This window comes from Salmo trutta, chromosome 13 (assembly GCF_901001165.1).
Source record: "Salmo trutta chromosome 13, fSalTru1.1, whole genome shotgun sequence".
NCBI lineage: Eukaryota > Metazoa > Chordata > Actinopteri > Salmoniformes > Salmonidae > Salmo > Salmo trutta.
This window is the reverse complement of record NC_042969.1, coordinates 48,758,655-48,771,251: the sequence shown is the minus strand read 5'-3', so window position 1 is coordinate 48,771,251 and position 12,597 is coordinate 48,758,655. Positions and strand designations below refer to the sequence as shown.

Here is a 12,597-nt window from a genome sequence, read left to right as displayed (position 1 = left end):
GGGAGACAAATTCAAATTCACCTCAGCAGGACAATAACCTAAAACACAAGGCCAAATATACGCTGGAGTTTGCTTACCAAGACAACATTGAATGTTCTTGAGTGGTTACAGTTTTGTCTTAAATCGTCTTTAAAATCTATGGCAAGACTTGAAAATGGCTGTCTTGCAATGATCAACAACCAACTTCACAGAGCTTCAAGAATTAAAAAAGTATTATGTGCAAATATTGTACAATCCAGGTTTGCAAAGTTCTTAGAGACTTACACAGAAAGAATCACAGCTGTAATCACTGCCAAAGGTTAGCCTGTTTCTGGACTCCCTAAAAAAGACTTCTGTCTACATGTACCGGATGTTTGCTTTCAGCAAAGAGTAGTAGTTTCTTCTTCTTGAGTTCTCAAGTTCTTCGTCAATGCTGCAAATGTACTGAGGCTTGGGTTTCAAAAATCACAGATAAAACACAGTTTAGGGGCAGAGGAATCAGCAGAGCAATCTAAGTTTTCTAATAGGCCTTGATTTATCAATTGGAAGAGCTCTTAGTCAAGCAATGGAGTGCTCAGGAATGCTCTGGAACTAACTGAAATGTCATTCCATGCCATGTCTGCGTCACGAATCCGGCAAGAGAACAGGCTGATGTATAATTTCAGCATAATTACATTTTAAGGCACCCCCAGTCCGATCATATCTTTCACAATGGTTTTTCCCACCATTTATCTGTTATATAAGTCTGTGCTCTCTGGTCAGTATTGTGGTCACCAAGGAAGTATTCATCACGGATCTGAGATCTGATAGGACAGCCATGACTGCAGGGGCCCCTGTAGGCCCCTAGGGCCCCACGACCCAACAGCTGCTGGCCAAGCTGAAATATGCAGATGAAATAAATAACTCCATTGGTGATTGTCTTCTCTGAGATTTATGTAATGCTTTTCATAAAGCACATACCATGTCCATGTGGCTATGCTTACCCTACAATGGCTACTATTCAATGTACAGCTCCATAGATTGGTAACTTTTTTCTAATTTGGCATACAGAAATTGAGGCCATGAGTAACTTGTTAAAAAATAATGGTAACGATTGGCCCATAGCGGGCACTGTTATAAGCAGTCTCACTGAAATCCTTATATCCGTTGCCCCGTTTGACCTAGAGACTTGAAACTTTATATGTAGGTGTCTTTCCCCATGCTGAACAAAGGTCCATCAGGATAGATTTTCCTCCATCTTGGAAATGTTGGTAAACCTTTGAAAAACATATTTCTCATGAACCATAAGTCCAAATAAAACAAAATTACATCTCTTAACCCCCCAGAGTCGTGTTACATAAAACCCCAATCAAAATCTGTAGGTTTAAGCTAGAGATACAGTGAGGGAAAAAAGTATTTGATCCCCTACTGATTTTGTAGGTTTGCCCACTGACAAAGAAATGATCAGTCTATAATTTTAATGGTAGGTTTATTTGAACAGTGAGAGACCTAATAACAACAAAAAAATCCAGAAAAACGCATGTCAAAAATGTTATAAAATGATTTGCATTTTAATGAGGGAAATAAGTATTTGACCCCTCTGCAAAACATGACTTAGTACTTGGTGGCAAAACCCTTGTTGGCAATCACAGAGGTCAGACGTTTCTTGTAGTTGGCCACCAGGTTTGCACACATGTCAGGAGGGATTTTGCAGATCTTCTCCAAGTCATTAAGGTTTCGAGGCTGACGTTTGGCAACTCGAACCTTCAGCTCCCTCCACAGATTTTATATGGGATTAAGGTCTGGAGACTGGCTAGGCCACTCCAGGACCTTAATGTGCTTCTTCTTGAGCCACTCCTTTGTTGCCTTGGCCGTGTGTTTTGGGTCATTGTCATGCTGGAATACCCATCCACGATCCATTTTCAATGCCCTGGCTGAGGGAAGGAGGTTCTCACCCAAGATTTGACGGTACATGGCCCCATCCATCGTCCCTTTGATGCGGTGAAGTTGTCCTGTCCCCTTAGCAGAAAAACACCCCCAAAGCATAATGTTTCCAACTCCATGTTTGACGGTGGGGATGGTATACTTCAGATCCACTCCAGATTTTGTATTTAAACTCATTACATCAGTCTTTAATGGTTTTGAGAAAACATTGTTGTTGCATTCAATATGGTCGCACTGTACCTATTGGTCCACGTTAGCACATATGCTAAAAAATACTTTAGAAAATCTTCTTCTCATGAACCATAGGTCAGATTGACTCCAGATTTGGTATATAGACTCAATAAATTAGCCTCTGATGAATTTGAGAATGATTAGTTGCTGCATTCGAATACAGTCATTCTACACCACTAGATGGCACTATATCACAAAGGGCTTCAAGAATTGAACAGGTGGACATGGGGCCATGACATTTTGTAAATGTTACCCATATGTAAACCATACATACACTCTTTTTAAAAAGTGCTATCTAGAACCTAGAAGGGTTCTACCTGGAACCAAAAAGGATTCTCCTACTACCCTTTTTTTCTGTGTGTATATGTTCTTAGAAGCTATGTGAATATGAAGTCACTGCAACCTAACATGGCTTCACCACCAGACTCTTACTTCAGAGTGATCTGGTCTTGCAATTTGTAGTCTATGACATTTCAGATTTAGATATGATCATTTATGAAGTAGTTTGGATGTAGTGTAACTACTTTTTCAAACTAACTTTAGTTAAGTAAACTATATTTTTCTTAAGGGTAGCCTTAGTGTAGCTTAACTTATTCCAGTGTGAAGTAATTGGTAACTTAGTAAACTACATTTTCAGAGTAGCTTCCCCAACACTGAAACTCAATACATTAAGTAATGACTTTAAGAATGATTACCTGCATTCAAAGATAACCAACCTACAGCACTAGACTAAACTTCTCTTGGATCATCCTTGTGGATACAAATGGTAATGTTTTCACTGGTTGCACATAAAATAAGATAGTTCCTACATGATGAGTGCTTGCTTTGTTATCCAACAGATCTTGTGTCCTTTCTGTCATCCTCTGAACCACGTTTATTGCTTCTCGCTGCTATTTTTTCTATTATATCCTATTCCATTCTAGACAATTAAGGAACCCTTGTACCAAACCATGTTATCATTTAGGCTATCTGTTCATAAAGATTAGGCTACTTACTGTATTGAGCTCCCTCCCCTATAAGTTCCTCCTACCAACAGCACAGTCGCTGTCAACCCTATCTGCCCTACATCTCTTGCCTCTCTAGCACCCAGCGTCTGTCTTGCAATTTGCCAGGATCGGCCAGTCTTCAAACTCACTCTCAGGACGACACTGGGCAGAAGAAACAACATGGCTTTACGAATGAACGCTTCCACGTTCGTGGGACTTTTCCTGCTTTCCGTGACCTGGAAAGGTATGTGACCTAATGCAGATCTAACTTCTTGAAAACTCTGCATAGGATGCGTTTTTCAGCGGTGTATCGTTTTGTGACTGTACTGTACATTGGAAACTTTGCGGGGTTGCTTGGCTACTGAAGGCTGGCTACTTGATGGAGCGCTACGCTGCCCCGCTCTGAATAAGGCTGCGTAGACCCAGCAAACTTCAAACATGTGATGTTGCTACCTTGTTCTGACATTTTTCTGGTCAATCGTTTATGTAAGTTGAAAAGCAAATTATATCTTATTATCACAAATTATTAATATAGCTGCATGGGATGTAAAAAGCATATCTATTTTCTACTGTCAGTTATAGTTAAATTATACTGTATGGAATTCAAAGTTTTTTTAACCTTTATTTAACTAGGCAAGTCAGTTAAAAACAAATTCTTATTTACAATGACGGCCTATCAGGGAACATATTTTTACCTTGTCAGGTCAGGGATTCGATCCAGCAACTTCTCTATTACTGGCCCAATGCTCTAACCACTAGGCTACTTACCGCCCCAATGTATGTGGACTAGTTACAATAACGAATTAATTCAAGTAATTGGAAGTCTTTGCAAATTACATCAGAACACGTGTGCGTGTCCAATGCGTTTAAAATAGTTATTTATTTGTCATCATATAAATACTAGTAGTAAGTGAACAGAATAAGTGGATTGAGTTAGTCACCCCTATACAGCAATTTCTGTCTTGAAATATGGTTATTAGATTGTGTCATTTAGCCTATGTATATTAACAAAAAGGTAAGCTATTTTTTCATGCTGTATGCATGCCCTCACTATTACTGTATATGATTAATTATTTTGTTTTGACTGAATACCCAGAGACTGTAATTTTAAGAATGTGTGACGCTTGTGGAATGCAATCTGTAACTGGCAATGAAAAATATGAAAATGGTCTCAAAGAGACCACTTTTCTAATCAGTTCTATAGCTTACTTCTTTTAGATCAAAACTATATTAGACTATTTATTCAGATAACTGCAATTGTGAAAAGCATTGCACTGATGCGATTATATATTTAAGCAATAAGGCACCGGGGGTGTGGTATATGGCCAATATACTACGGCTAAGGGTGGTTCTTAGGCAAGATGCAACGCGGAGTGCCTGGATACAGCCCTTGGCCGTGGAATATTGGCCATATACCACAAACCCCTGAGGTGCCTTATTGCTATTATGAACTGTTTGCCAATGTAATTAGAGCAGTAAAAATAAATGTTTTTTTTATATCCGTGGTATACGGTCTGATATACCATGGCTGTCGGCTAATCTGCATTCAGGGCTTGTACCACCCAGTTTATAATTGACCATAATGAAAGATTTAAATTATTTATAATTTTAGGGAGCCTACTCTAAGGTCTAGCTATGTTTTTGTTAGGTGCTTCGCAGATATACTGGTTGTTACAAATGTTTTTGGGTCATTTGGTGGAATATGGAAAATCAGCAGCCTAGCTACTTACTGTCAGGTCATGTCTTCCTACCAGGGTTAATCTTTGTCAGTCACAGTAGTGAATAGCATATCTGTGTTATCACCAGACCACGAGACCTGAGTCAAATATCATCACTGTGTGATGGGTGCAGTATGCCTGCACTTACCAAATCTACACATAAATCAAACCAGAACGATTCCTAGGCGAAAAGGTGAGGGGAAATTAAGGCAAAATGTTTGCTTATGGATGGAAACAAGACACATTGTATTTGTATTTATTAGGGATCCCCATTAGCTAGTCTTCCTGGGGTCCAAACACATTAAGGCTCTTACATCACAAATAAAACAGCACATCATATAACATTATTACACCACAACATATCTACAATACAAAATGTATAACACCAACTTACAACAATATTACACAATGTACGTGTGTAGAGTGCGCATGCTAGCATGTGTGCGAATGCATGTGTCTGTTCCTGTGTGTGTTTCTCTTCACAGTCTCCTCTGTTCCATAAGGTGTATTTTTATCTGTTTTTTAAATCGGATTCTACTGCTTGCATCAGTTACGTAATGTGGAATAGAGTTCCATGTAGTCATGGCTATATGTAGTGCTATGTGCCTCCCATAGTCTGTTCTTGACTTGGGGATTGTGAAGTGACCTCTGGTAGCATGTCTTGTGAGGTATGCATGGGTGTCCAAGCTGTGTGCTAGTAGTTTGAACAGACATTTCGGTACCTTCAGCATGTCAACACTTCTTACAAAAACAAGTAGTGATGAAGTCAATCTCTCCTCCTCTTTAAGCCATGAGAGATTTACATGCATATTATTAATGTTAGCTCTCTGTGTACCTTTACGGCCCAGCTGTGCTGCCCTGTTCTGAGCCAATTGTAATTTTACGAGGTCCCTCTTTGTGGCACGTAACCATATGACTGAACAGTAGTCCAGGTGCGACAAAACTATGGCCTGTTGGACCTGCCTTGTTGATAGTGTTGTTAAGAAGGCAGAGCAGTGCTTTATTATGGACAGACTTCTCCCCATCTTAGCTACTGTTGTATCAACATGTTTTGACCATGACAGTTTACAATCCAGGGTTACTCCATGCAGTTTAGTCAAATAAAATCAAAGTTTATTTGTCAGGTGCGCCGAATACAACAGGTGTAGACCCTCCAGTGAAATGCATACTTACAGGCTCTAACCAATAGTGCAAAAAAGGTATTAGGTGAACAATAGGTAAGTAAAGAAATACAAACAACAGTGAAAAACAGTAGCGAGGCTATATGCAGTAGCAAGTCTATAAAAGTAGCGAGGCTACATACAGACACCGGTTAGTCAGGCTGATTGAAGTAGTATGTACATGTAGATATGGTTAAAGTGACTATGCATATATGATGAACAGAGAGTAGCAGTAGCGTAAAGAGAGGTTGGCGGGTGGTGGGTGGCGGGACACAATACAGATAGTCAATTCAACTTGCTCAATTTCCACATTATTCATAACAAGATTTATGAATGAGATTTATCTAAGGTTTAGGGTTTAGTGAATGATTTGTCCCAAATACAATGCTTTTAGTTTTAAGATTTATGACTAACTTATTCCTTGCCGCCCATTCTGAAACTAACTGCAGCTCTTTGTTAAGGGTTGCAGTGATTTCACTCGCTGTAGTAGATGACGTGTATAGTGATGAGTCGTCTGCATACATAGACATACTTCACTCAAAGACAGTGGCAAGTCATTAGTAAAGATTGAAAAAGTAAGGGGCCAAGACAGCTGCCCTAGGGAATTCCTGATTCTACCTGGATTATGTTGGAGAGGATTCCATTAAAGAACACCCTATGTGTTTTGTTAGACAGTTAACTCTTTATCCACAATATAGCAGGGAGTGTAAAGCCATAACACGTATGTTTTTTCAGCGGCAGACTATGATCAATAATGTCAAAAGGCGCATTGAAGTCTTACAAAACAGCTCCCACAGTCTTTTTATCATCAATTTCTCTCAGACAATAATCAGTCATTTGTGTAAGTGGCGTGTTTGTTGAATGTCCTTCTCTATATGCGTGCTAAAGTCTGTTGTCAATTTGTTTACAGTAAAATAGCATTATATCTGCTCAAACACAATTTTTTCCAAAAGTTTACTAAGGGTTGGTTACAGGCTGATTGGTCGGCTATTTGAGCCAGTGAACGGGGCTTTACTATTCTTGGGTAGCGGAATGACTTTTGCTTCCCTCCAGGGAAGACTTTTGCTTCCCTCCACACACTTTCTAGTAGGCATAGATTAAAGATAATATTGCAAATAGGAGTGGCAATATCGTTCGCTATTATCTTCAGTAATCTTCCATCCAAGTTGTCAGACCCCGGTGGCTTGTCATTGTTGATAGAAAACAATATTGTTTTCACCTCTTCCACACTGACTTAACGGAATTCAAAATTACAATGCTTGTCTTTCATAATTTGATCAGTTAGTTAGTGTGTAGTGTCAGCAATTGTTGCTGGCATGTCATGCCTAAATTAGCTAATCTTACCAGTAAAAAAATAATTCAAGTAATTGCCAATATCAGTGGGTTTTGTAATGAATGAGCCATCTGATTCAATGAATGATGGAGCCGAGTTTACCTTTTTGCCCAAAATTTTATTTAAGGTTTTTAAAGTCTTTAAAGATTCTCCCATGATGTCAAGCAAAGAGGCACTGAGTTTGAAATACATCCACAGGTACACCTCCAATTGACTCAAATGATGTAAATTAGCCTATCAGAAGCTTCTAAAGCCATGACATCATTTTATGATATTTTCCAAGCTGTTTAAGGGCACAGTCAACTTAGTTTATGTATACTTTTGACCCCCTGGAATAGTGATACAGTGAATTATAAGTGAAATAATCTGATGTCCTAACCGACTTGCCAAAACTATAGTTTGTTAACAAGAAATGTGTGGAGTGGTTGAAAAACGAGTTTACATACACAACTGTATTATCCAGATACTGACTGTTAGCACTTGGTTGTTTATAGCAGCTTCCCACAAGAATGGGCTTTAAGTGAAGCAGATGAACCTGTAGCCATATTACTTCAACAGTATTTAACATGAGATCCTCTCTAAGCTTTACAGGAATGTGGTTCTGAATATAAACAGCAACACCCCCACCATTGGCATTTCTGTATTTTCTGTAAATGTTATAACCATGTATTGCTACCACTGTATCATCAAATGTATTATCTAAGTGAGTTTCAGAATATGAATGCCATCTGTTATTAGCAAGTTATTGATTTCATGATCCTTGTTTCTTTTTTTTAGCACTTTTCTGGGATGCTTGATTGTTTTATTGCTTTAATTGGAAGCTTAGCAGAAGTAGACATGCTCATGTTATTTATGTTTTAGCTAATAGTGTAAGGTGAGCTGCACACAGTGGACTTCCTACTAAGGCACATGAACCCTGGTCATTGGCACATGATTACTGCATACAATAGCTGTTGGATCAACAGAGGCTTTCAGGGCAGTTAGAGGGACATAAATTAGGTTACTTACATTATGTCTGCCAATGCCCCTGGGATAATGTACATTTGCTGCAGAATTATGACAACTCAGCGACAGAATGGTAGGGATTATCTGAGCTGGGCTTGGGTCATTGATAAGTCATTGTCTCAACGCAGCCTTGAAATGCATGGACCGAGTCCAGGAGCCAAGATGATTTGGATGGAATCCATCATTCCTTTAGATCATCTTCTGTTTCCAGAAGGTGTCAAAGTTATCTTCAAAAGTGATTTCAACAGTAGCCTGCTGAATTCTTTAACACCCGCGGCCCAAAGATGGTACCGGACCTAAAATAATTGTTTGTTTTTTGGAATCTTTCAGTGCTAGAATCAGGTCTTTACAATCTATTTTCAGAAGTTCTGAGCTAGCCCCCCTAATGTAGTTTGAAGCAGAAGCAGCCTTGTAATGTCCAGTACTCCAGGATAGCACAGAGTTTTTCCCCCGGGAACCATGATGTTTCCTATCATAGAACTTTCGATGATGACAGCTGGTGCAATGGTTGAGGAGGTCCGGCCTTTCTTTCACCTCAAGTGGTTTTGCAAAACCCTCGAGGACCAAAGGGCAGTGGGGCCCGATGGACCCGAGCCAGCTGTAGTATCCATTGTGGATCATGAATGGGCCGGAGTCTCAGACAGCCTCACAGTCTGATGAGGGTGGGAGCTCTGAGGATCTGAACCCGAGGTACCGGAGAGGGAGACAGAACAGAGGACGAAGGTGCAGGTTCCTCCGGATCCAATCTCGAATCAGAAGCCGCCATGGAAGAAGGTGCCAGAGCCTCTGGATCCAGGGCAGCGAAGCTGTTTCTGGTCTGCGTCCGGTCCGGGCATAACATCTCCAAGGAGATCCCCGTTGCAAGAGGACAATGTTTTCAGTTTACACTGCGAGTGACATATCTCCATGTCTGGTTGGTAGGATTGAGAACAGGAACATCCACCAGGATCATCCCACCAACTCCATTCTCCAAGGAAGGGGGAGACCCCTTCTGGGAGGGATCCCTGCAGAGTACCGGCCAGTTGGCTGTGGAGAGCCGACACGGCGGCGACACTTCTATCAGGCCAGAGTGGCGTCCGACTACTAGGGTGGAGGAGAAAGAAAAAGCAGGCGGGCGTGGATTCCCCAGTAGCTTGCTTAGGTTCGCTACCTGTTTGCAAAGAGTAGGCACTTTGCTCCTGTAGTCCTCTGCAAGCAAACAGCTGCTACATTGGAAGTCTTGTTGGTCCACATTGTCCCGTTATAAAGGAAATTAAACACAGCTCCTGCAGCATTGAAAACTTTTGTTAGCATCCTCCACTTGAGGCTCCATGCTAGCTAGGCTAGCAAAGCCAGCCGGGCCTCCATGTCACCCCTCTTGGCAGGGAACTCCCAACTTGTCCGAGAGAGAACCACACGGTGATCAAAAAGGTAAGCTTACACCAAACACACAATTAATGTCAATTTGTTTTTTATTCACGATGTGAAAAATGAATGGTGGTGTGGAGTATCATAACTCAGGCTAGTAAAACACGTATTTCAACAACACGATCAGTGGAAGGGTGCGGTGGCCTGGTGGTGCATATAATATCCTTATTTATAGATCGGTCATTTCAAAGCAATTTTTTCATACCGTTTGTCTGTTTTTGTTTGTTTAGACAGACGGTCATGGCTTCCCTCTTTCCCCTATAACCCTTCCTTTGCATGTCTGACTTCCCTTCCCTCTTACCCCTTTACATCCTCTTCCCACCTCCCCTTTTATCCCACACCCCTTGTCTCTCAGGAAGGTGATGCTAGTTTTGGACTACTGTCGGAATGCCATAGCTATCATGTTAAAAATACAGATAGCAGGGGTAGATAGCAGGTTACGTCATATGAATTTATAGGCTACGTCCTCAGTCTTTACTGTTGGTCCTGTTCTTGATTTCTTACTATGGATTTGGATTAACAGCACTCAATTCACGTTGTCAGTTCAAACATGTTCCCCTTCCCTGCAGTCAAATTACCTAATGGGCTTATGGGTGGAATGTTATTCATATTTTTTGTAATTTCATAATTAATAAACATAATTTTTTTTAAACCTGCAGAAAATCTGGTGTTTCTATGTCAAACAGTTTTGTTATATTTCAGTCTTCTGTGATGTATTTTTGTTTCAAAGTAGATTTTTTTAGACTAGCAACTACCTCAAACACATGGTTATGGGCTTACAAAAAAAGAAGACACCTGTACCATGTCAGATATAGAGTTGAAATGTATTCCATTTTGAGTTTGCATCCCAATATAACACTTTATACATATCACAGAAGACTGAAATATAACGAAACTGTGTGACCCTGCAGTAAAAGGTTAAACACAGATGATTTCAAATGTCCATATGCTGTCTGTCTGGTCTATTCTTCGATGGGCATCATCCACATCTGACAGCTGCATGAAACGTCAGATGCGTTCAGTCTGAAAAGAACGTGTCTAGTCTGGTCTTGCTGTGTTGGAATTCATATCAGCCTCAATTGATTACTATGCCAGAGTGATCAAAAGTTATCACCCTTATCTCCTTGCTATCCAGGCCAAGCGTCATACTGGACACAGAATGCCAGCATGCTAGCTTGTTGTTGGCCACAAGACCCCAGTGAATACTTTCATATTTACCCTCAAAGTAGCAACATTACTTTAATAATTTATCTAAATACATAAATGAAGCTGCTTATACCTAAATAAACCTTCTGTATTCTGGGAAATGTATTGAGGGCTCTTTTCTGTCTCAAATAAGCTTTTCACGATAGTAAAAACATTCTATTTCTGAGACATCAAATGAGGGATGGTAGCGTCAGGGATTCCTATAACGACCTTTTGATAATGATAGAATGTACTTCCTGTAACACCAGACAATTACAGGGTCAAAGGGCATGCTCATCACAAAGACATCTCCCATTAAATGGCCATCTTTTTCACCATGGCTGAGAAAATCTGGTGAGGGCCTGGGTGCCCCATTCCAGACAACTGCTGTTGCGAGGAGGCTGCCTGTCAATGTACACAATAAAAGTCCTTGTGCCCAACCTCACAACTTTTACATAAAGAAGGGCAGATCTGGGTAGCGAATCAGCGGAGAGCTGTGCTTGAAACGGAAGTCCCTAAATTCAGGCCTCTGGCAGAGGGGATAGAGCGTGGAATGCCGCTGTTTCACTTCCAAGCCCCATTTAAATTTTCTCTGTGACAGAGTTCTTACATTAGAAAGCCTTGTTCACCTTAGCCTTCTGATAAGAGCAAGCAGTTACAGCCAGTGGAATGCATTCTCCATCCTCGTCCTGTTTATGTAACAATGAATTGTTTAGGTAGAACCCCCCTACAGTCAAATGTATCCAGGAATTCAAAGTAGTAACCTGGGACGTGATCCTGCATAATTCATATATTTTTTCTCACTCTGCTTGGAATCATTGTGAGTGAAGCCTCACCACAGACACATGCCTGATGTCTTTAATGACCTATCAGATATGGTGGTTGGGGAGCGTGTACGGTATGTACCTAGGTGCAATAATTAACATTTAGTCATAGATATATATATTTTTTAAATCTCAATATTCCACATATTTATCGTTAACTTTTGTGTGTAATGACAACATATACATCATTAATCAAATGTGTGACATAACAAATGCAACAGATCATATTACATAATGTGCAACACCTTAGAAATGTGTCATATCATGTTTATGTTATGTAGGTCTAACCCTATACAAATGCTTTATAATTTTACATTTGAAAGCAAGCCATAACCAACCAACACAATGTCCTTGTGACAAAGTCAAGAAACAGGCCACCTGCGCTTTTTGATATTGTTCGTTGTTACTGTGCAACATCCATCAGAAACACTTGCGTAATGTAAATTCACACAATGGTCATTCTTCACACAGTGGCCATTCATCGGTTTTAGACCTGTGTGACAGTGTCCAGATCTCTGTGCGAAATCAACAGGAAAAGCAAAAAATTCAAAGGATGAGCCCTTCCGATGTATGCCTAAAGAGAGGGTTAATATCAGACCCCAAGCAATGATAAACATTTAAATCATATTGGCAAACATACGGTACTGTGAAATAGTTTTTAAAGCAATATCTAAAATAAACACACATTCCTCATGAACTGTCTACATCTTGCAAAGCATAAACTTGTAACCTACATCAGCACACTTACTAAAATTAATAATTTCAAAGAATTAGCAAGAAGGGACAGGAACAGAAACATGGATGTAGGACACTTCATGTGATTTATTTTTCAGCATTTAGCATCTT

The 12,597-nt window shown here is 40.1% G+C and overlaps 1 protein-coding gene across 4 annotated transcripts in view; it reads left to right on the top strand.

The window, feature by feature from the left end:
* Nucleotides 1-3,145: 3,145 nt before the first annotated feature.
* Nucleotides 3,146-12,597, top strand: part of LOC115205895 (cell surface glycoprotein MUC18) — an 82,786-nt gene continuing 73,334 nt past the window's right edge. The window contains exon 1 of one of the 4 annotated variants that reach the window (XM_029772321.1): nucleotides 3,146-3,363. In XM_029772321.1, coding sequence (XP_029628181.1) covers nucleotides 3,300-3,363 — 64 coding nt within the window. In that variant the 5' untranslated portion in view covers nucleotides 3,146-3,299. The remainder of the gene's footprint in view (nucleotides 3,364-12,597) is intronic. The other 3 variants (XM_029772318.1, XM_029772317.1, XM_029772320.1) reach the window with 3 other exon arrangements.